Source organism: Phoca vitulina, unplaced genomic scaffold (assembly GCF_004348235.1).
Source record: "Phoca vitulina isolate PV1807 unplaced genomic scaffold, GSC_HSeal_1.0 scaffold28, whole genome shotgun sequence".
Lineage (NCBI taxonomy): Eukaryota > Metazoa > Chordata > Mammalia > Carnivora > Phocidae > Phoca > Phoca vitulina.
Window position 1 is genome coordinate 2,234,649 of NW_022589731.1, and position 7,023 is coordinate 2,241,671.

The following is a 7,023-nucleotide window of genomic DNA, read 5'->3' on the forward strand; positions in this document are numbered from 1 at the left end:
CTCTCACTCTGGAGTCTGAGCTGTTTCTACTCTAGGCAGCTTCCCTCCACCACCCCACCATCCTCATCCCTAGCTCAGGCCAAAGCCTCTTAGCACTCGGGAGCCCCCTCCCCAGGGGTAGGGGTTTTGAGAAAATGGGAAGATAACAGCTTCTTTTCTAAATGCCCAAGCTCTGGGGAGGTCTGATTTCCCCCTGAGACTTGGATGTGAAGGAGGCGTTCAGGTGGTCTCCAAGGAGCCCTCCAAGGGAGGGTGGTATGGTCTGAATGTGTCCCCCCAAATTCATATGCCAAATCTTAACTCCCCAAGGGGATGATATGAGGGGGTGGGGCCTTTGGGAGGTGCTTAAGTCAGGAGGGCAGAGCCTCATGAATGGGATCAGTGCCTGGAAAAGAGGCTCCAGGGAGTTCCCCTGCCCCTTCTACCTGTGGGGACACAGCGACAAGGCCCCGGCTTTGAACAAGGAAGAGGGCCTCCATCAGAACGTGACCATGTCAGGGCCATGATTTTGGACTTCCAGCCTCCAGAACTGGGAGAAGTAAAGTTCTGTTGTTTCTAAGCAGCTCAGTCTATGGTATTTTGTTGGAGCAGCTCACCTGGCTAAGACAGGAAGACTTTCGTGCTCGGGACTAAATAAATGGACAATCCACTTGACAAGTGTTGAGTGGCCTCCATGGTGACCACACGCTCTGGCTTCTCCCAAGGAGACCTAAATTCCGGCATTTTGTCTCCTTTCCTGTCACTGCAGATGTGTTACATGAGGTGAGGCTGCGGGCCATGTCCTCACGGCCCACTCGCAGCCTCATTTGGGAGATGGACCCAAATCAGAGGATTCCTGCTTTGTGAGACAGTCAGACGCCCTCCCACTCCCTGAGTCTTGAGCATAAGGGAACAGAGATCATAAAATGTCACAGTGAGGGTGGCTGTAGGACCCGAGAGGAGACAGTGAAGCAGGGATGAAGTGGCTGGGGAGGGGCTGGGCGGGTGGGAGCTTGTCCACCCCAACCCCTCCCCCAGCCAGTTCTGAACCTTTCTAATACTGCCGTGTCCCAGCTGGGGGATTGATGTCCCCTTCCAGCTCCAAATTTCCTGCCTCAATGGGCAGGTGAATGCCTGGGCATGTGGGTCTGTCCGAGGGGCCTACCACTCAGCACCGGCAGGCTTCATTTTTCCATCTGGTTTGGGGCGGTCTGAGAGGCTGTGGGCTCAGACCCCCATTCCTGCCTCTTCACTTGGCCACAGCTCACACTCTGCTGAAGTAGGTGGCCACCTCCTTGCGTGGAGCCCGGGGCCCGCCCCCCGCCCAGCCGTTGCCCATCAGGGGCTCCTCCTGGCCCAGCCGCAAGGGTGGCTTGCATTTGTGCCAGCTCGTGAGCAGCCTGTTCATGGTGCCTTGATCCGTGATGCCGCGCAGCTTCTCTCTCTCCTCCTCAGCCCCATCCTTGGCCGCTGGGGCGGCTGAGCCAGCAGGGGCCGTGGCCAGTGCCCCGTGGGTGTGACCCAACTCCAGGTCATGGTTCATGGCCTCGAAGAACTGCTGGATGCAGACCTTGGCGAAGGCCTTGGCGTGCTCCGTGCATGTCTCATCGAAGAGCTTGCGCTCAATGTCGATATAGTGGGACCAGTACTTGCTTTTGAGGAAGGCGGCCTGTGTGAAGCAGGGCCGCACAGAGCGCACGACGAATGCCAGCAGTGTGGTCAGCAGCACGAAGGACCAGCCCAGGGCCTGCAGGGGAGAGGAGAGAGAGTTGGCTGGCACCGCCCTCCCACCTCTCAGGCCTGTATACACCCCCCAAAGCATGATCTCTTAGGGCCTTTAGGGAGAAGAGTACTGACTGGGCAAATGACTTCACCTCTTGGCCTCCATTTCCTTTTCTGTCCAATGGGCATAGATAAACTCTCTCACAGAAATGAGATTCTGTGTGGAAAATGCCCCACGTGTAGGCCTGGCACTCAATACGCAGGAGTTAACTGGGCAGACCTTGGAATTAGGCTACCTGGCTTTGGACCTTGTCTCCAGTCCTTACTAGTTGACCGGGAGCAAGGTATCTGACTGCTCTGTGCCTCAGTTTCCCCACCTATAAAATGGGGTTGCTGGTAGTATGTATCTCATAGGGTTGTTGTGAGGACTAAATGTAGTCACGACCAGCACAGTGCCTGGTACATAGTTAGTGCTCATAACTGTTGGCCACTGTTATTACCTCGAGAGGCCCTCACTAACCATGCCTCTTTCTCCTTGCGGGGCATAGTGACCCTCCTCTGGCTCCCGGCATTGTCTGCCTTTCAGGAGCCTGCACTGAACAAGCCTCCTCTGTGGGCCCTGAGCTGGGCCCTCAAGGGTGGCAGAGACAAACCAGACACTTGCTCAAACTCTGTGCGGAAGACACTTGGGTGCTAGGCCCGTTCTGTAATAATTCACTGTCAGGCATGGGGCAGGAGGCTCTCCTAACCTGGGCTTCGGGATCAGCCCCCAGCCACACAGAGAAGCCTTTGGCCAGATCAGGATGAGAGAGGTGGCTAAATGCCTATAATCGGGGTCGGGGGGTTGTGGCCAAGCAAACATGGGCTGGGAGGCTGCAGAGCATGTGTTTGGTCTGGGGGAGTAGGCATGGGGAGTAGACCCCGTGGGGCTGGGTCTCCTCATGTTTCAGGTAAAGCCGGAAATCTGATTTTTGTGTGAAAATGTCTGGTTTTCCAAAATTGCAAAATTGAATTTTGAATTCACTCGGAAGGCCAGACGAAACATGTCTATAGGCCAGGGAGCCTGTCCTCTGGGGGCCCTTTTAGTTCATGTTGCGGTGGTTTGAAGGTCAAGCAGAGGGATAACTGTCCTAGGCCCTGAGGCCTGGGACGATGGCACAAATGCCCACAGGGAGGAAGTGGTTTGGGAGGGAAGCAGAGCTTGTACACTCAGAGCGTGACATTCATGTGGGGCATCTGGTGGTGACGTGGGCCCCACAGGAGAGCTGGTGCCAGGGAGCCAGGGATCTGGACTTGCCAGAGCGGAGTGTTCCTCTGGCCCTGGCCCGGCAGGCCTGGTCCCTTGCCCCTCCCCTGACATCTGCTGCAAGGACCCCCGGCTTCTTCCCCGTGCTGCTCTGACTGCAGGGGAGGCCTGGGGGCTTGGACGGGGGAGGGTCCAGAGGGGCAGAAGACAGGGAGTGGGGCTGGGGAGGACCAAGCTCTGGATTTCCCTGTCAGTGGGCCCTCCAACCCTGCCTTTAGGGCACATCCCAACAATGCATCCCCTTCACCCAAGCCCTCCCTTGCAGGGGTACCAGGACCCTCGGATCCCACTCCCGGAGCAGGGAGGCACCTGCTGAGGGCATTTGCCAGGAAAATGTACCCAAATTGCCCAGCCACCCACCTGCCTCACCACTGCCCCAGCCTGGAAGAAGAAAAGGATGCAAATACACCAGGCTTCCCAGCTGGAGCTCAGGATGGAGAATGTGGGGCTGGCTGAGCTGTGGGGTCCACTCTAGGGACCTCAAGACAGGACACAGGCCTCTGAACTGAGGTAGCCATAGCACTTTTTCCAGGTGGCATGGATCCAGGGAAGACACACGGCTCTGCCTTCAGAAGCCCTGGCCTCAGTTGGGAAAATATGCCCCTGCCCCCAAAGAGCTCTGTCTGAGGGGGAGCCCCAAGCCCAGTCTGGGGAGCTCCCATCTATTGGGAAAACACGGCTGTGCCCCGAGCAAGCCTCATTTCAAGAGGTGGGGGATTGGACCCTGCCAGAGGGACCCTGGGCCGCGACGGGAGACCCGGGCCGAGGCCGGGCCACCCCCTCACCTGGGAGATGCAGCGCAGGTAGCGCACGGCCACGTCGCGGGCCAGCAGCCAGTCGCCGTCGTAGATGTCAGGGCAGGGCACCCGGGCCAGCAGGCGGGCAAGCTCGGGCCGAGACAGGCCCGGTGCCAGGCTGCCATTGCCCAGCACAGTCACGGGCACCGCAGTGCAGAAGGCACAGAGGAAGCATTTGCCATCCAGCAGTGTGACGGCCACCCAGACGACGGGCGCAATGAGGGCGCGCTGGGCCATGGAGCAGAACATGTAGCGCAGCACGGCGGGGTCCTTGGCCCGGCGGCCCGGGGGCCGCTTCCACTCTTCGGCCAGCATGGACACGTTGTTGTTCATGACCAGGCCGAGCAGGAAGAGCACGAGGGGCGGCACCAGCAGGATGCCCGCGCTGTAGGCCGCGTTGTAGCCCGGCAGGCAGGGGCAGTTGAAATCGAAGGCGGAGTACACCTGGGCGCTGACCAGGGCCATGATGCCGCAGATGCCGTTCATGAAGGACTCCTGGTTGGCCTGCAGGAACTGGAAGATCATCCGGAACTTGTCCATGGTGCCCCCTACGGGGCCAGGTGGCCTCCTCCCACCTCGCCACCTGCTTCAGGATGGCCCCCGGGGCGCCCACCGCATGGCTGAGACGGGCAGCGCTCAGGGCAGTGGCCAAGGTCGCTGTCTCTTTGAGAGCCTGCTAGTCAGGGGCTGGCTGAGACGGCTCAGGTCAGCCAATCCGGTGGGGGCCGCCAGCGTCCGCCCCTCCCCTGCCTTCCCCTCCGGGGTTCCTCTCTCCAGGGCTGCCTCCGGCACTGGGAAGCCACGGGGCCACACCTGATGGAGACCAGTTCTCCGTGGGTGTGGGAGCAGGGAGGGGGAGGAGGCTCGGACGCAGGCCGGGAAGGCTTGGTCTCCAGCAGGGTTGGAGTGTGGGAGAATCCAGGGCTGGGGCAGGGCCTGAGCTTCTTGACCTTTTCCCCTGCGTTCCTAGAAAGGGGGGGAGCCCTCCTCCTTCTGCCCTGCCCAAGGGGTCTTTCCTCCATGCTGTATGAGGGTTCATGAGGGCTCCTCCGTCAGTTCAGACGGTGATGGTGTGATAAGGTAGTCATGACGGGGATGGTGGGGATGGTGGGGATGGTGGTGGTGGGGATGGTGGTTATGGGGTAGTGTTGGTGGGTGGTGGTGGTGGAAGTAGTGGTGGGGAAGGCAGTTAGGGTGGTGGGGGGGGGGGACGGCAATGCCGTTGGTGATGCCGGTCACAGTGGGGACGACAATGGTGGTGGTGGTGGTGGTAGTGGGGATAGCAGGCTGGCATAGTGTAAAAAGCCCTGAATTTGGATTCAGAGGATTGGGATCCGCAAGATTGTCGGGTCTCCTCCTGGCTGGCCTGGGAGCGCTGCCTGTGAGCATAATGCTGGTGCTTCTAGGTCCTGTCTGCTCCTGTCTCTGTGGGTGTGTCTGTGTGTTTACGGACTGTGGATGACAAATCCTTTCCTGGCTGCCCCTCCTATTTCTACTCTCCCAGATCAAAAATTAAAGGGGTGGTGCTGTGGGGTTCATGCCTGGAGCTGTGGCCTCCAGAGTGTCTGGGGAACCAGGCCAGGGTCCCTCCATTAGCATATCAAAGTGGGGTAGAGCTTAAAGGGCTCCCTTTGATGTTGCCAGCTTTCCCAGAAAAACAGGTCAGACCCAGCACCAACCAAATGGGGCCGAAGCAGAGCAAGAGCCTGGATAGGGAGGCTCTGTGGGGCCCTCAGATCTGTGTGTCCACGTGTGAGCTTCCTGTGACTTTGGGCCTCTGTGAATCTGCATGTGTGTGAGTGCCCCCAGGAGAGGTCTTTGTGTCTTTGCATCTCTGTATGACCGACAAGAAGGAGCACGGTCTGGGGCTTCCCCCGGGTCAGGCCCTCCACACCTCGTGTAACGCTCATACAATCCTATGGGAGGCGTGTTATTGTCCCCATAGTACAGAACTGGGGACTGAGGCTCAAGTAAAGTTACTAGCTAAAGGTTACGTGGCTTGTAGGTGGAGGAGTGGGATTTGAATTCAGACTAGGTGGGAGTTAGGGGACGAAGGAGGGGGCAGGGCAGTGTGTTTTTGGCCTTTCTCCTCCAACGGAATCAGGTTCCCCTATTCTACTAGTTTGGATGGAAATGCGAATGTATCACAAGTAGGATTTGGTGGGGAGGGATATTGCTCTCCTCAGTCCTCAAGCTCGAGCACCTAGGCTGGTGGCCCTTGGAGCACCCTTTTTGGGGGCTCTCCAGGGGTGCACCCATAGGTGGAGAGCAGGATGAGGGAGATCCAGCCAAGGAGGTGTCTGCTCCCAGCCACCTACTGAAGCATCAGTGTGCGTGGTAGACACTGACCTGCTGGCCGAGCCTAGTACACGCCGCAAGTGTAGAGTGGTGGGGTGGGGGGTGCAGGAGCCCAGGAGCTCGTGGGGGGGGGCGCTCCAGGGGCCGCCTGGAATCTCTGTTCCTATAGCGGACGTGCCTCCCTGTTTGTAGCTGGTGGGCACTTTTAGTGGCATCCCAGCTGGCTACCAGCTCGAACCTCTTTTTACTCTATGCCACGCTGCATACATTCTCTGCCAATTCTAACTTCAACGTTATTTTAAAATATTTGATATAAAAGTTTGATTGGGGGGGACCTGGGTGGCTCAGTCAGTTAAGCGTCTACCTTCGGCTCAGGTCATGATCCCAGGGTCCTGGGATGGTGCCCCTGCATCGGGCTCCTTGCTCAGCGGGGAGTCTGCTTTTCCTCTCCCTCTGTCCTCCTTCCCCCCCGCCCCGGCCCCCACCAGCTCCCTCGGGGCGCGCTCTCTCCCTCTCATAAATAAAATCTTTAACATCCCCCCCACCAAGAAACCCACTTTGATTGGATTCTAAACCTACCATTCTCATTATCACAAGAATTTTATTTACAGTTATGGCAAGTAAATGAGTGTTAGATTCTTTACATACCACTCGAACTCTTGTAAATTTTTGAAAAGATCATCATTAAAGAGCCTTGAGGTGGGGGTTGGGATAAATGGGTGAAGGAGGTCAAAACAAACTTCCAGTTATAAAATAAGTCATGGGGATGTAATATACGACATGGTGGCTATAGTTAATGATACTATATCATATATTTGAAAGTTGCTAAGAGAGTAGATCTTAAAAGTTCTCACAAGAAAAAAATGTTGTAACTCTGTGTGGTGATGGATGTTAACTAGTGGCTATTTTGCAGTATATACA

The 7,023-nt window shown here is 57.3% G+C and overlaps 1 protein-coding gene across 1 annotated transcript; it reads right to left on the reverse strand.

The window, feature by feature from the left end:
• Positions 1 to 1,243: 1,243 nt before the first annotated feature.
• Positions 1,244 to 4,344, reverse strand: CALHM1 (calcium homeostasis modulator 1). Its single transcript, XM_032423195.1, has 2 exons — positions 3,793 to 4,344; positions 1,244 to 1,726 (listed from the first exon to the last, which is right to left on the reverse strand). Exons 1-2 carry the CDS (start codon positions 4,342 to 4,344, stop codon positions 1,244 to 1,246), a joined length of 1,035 nt encoding a protein of 344 aa, XP_032279086.1.
• Positions 4,345 to 7,023: the final 2,679 nt, after the last annotated feature.

Excerpts from the sequence above, each read along its gene's own strand:
- CALHM1 (XM_032423195.1), bottom strand. The coding sequence starts at position 4,344 with ATGGACAAGTTCCGGATGATCTTCCAGTTCCTGCAGGCCAACCAGGAG. Across the intron at positions 1,727-3,792 it reads ACCTGCGCTGCATCTCCCAG|GCCCTGGGCTGGTCCTTCGT; the intron begins GTGAGGGGGTGG and ends TCTCCCCTGCAG.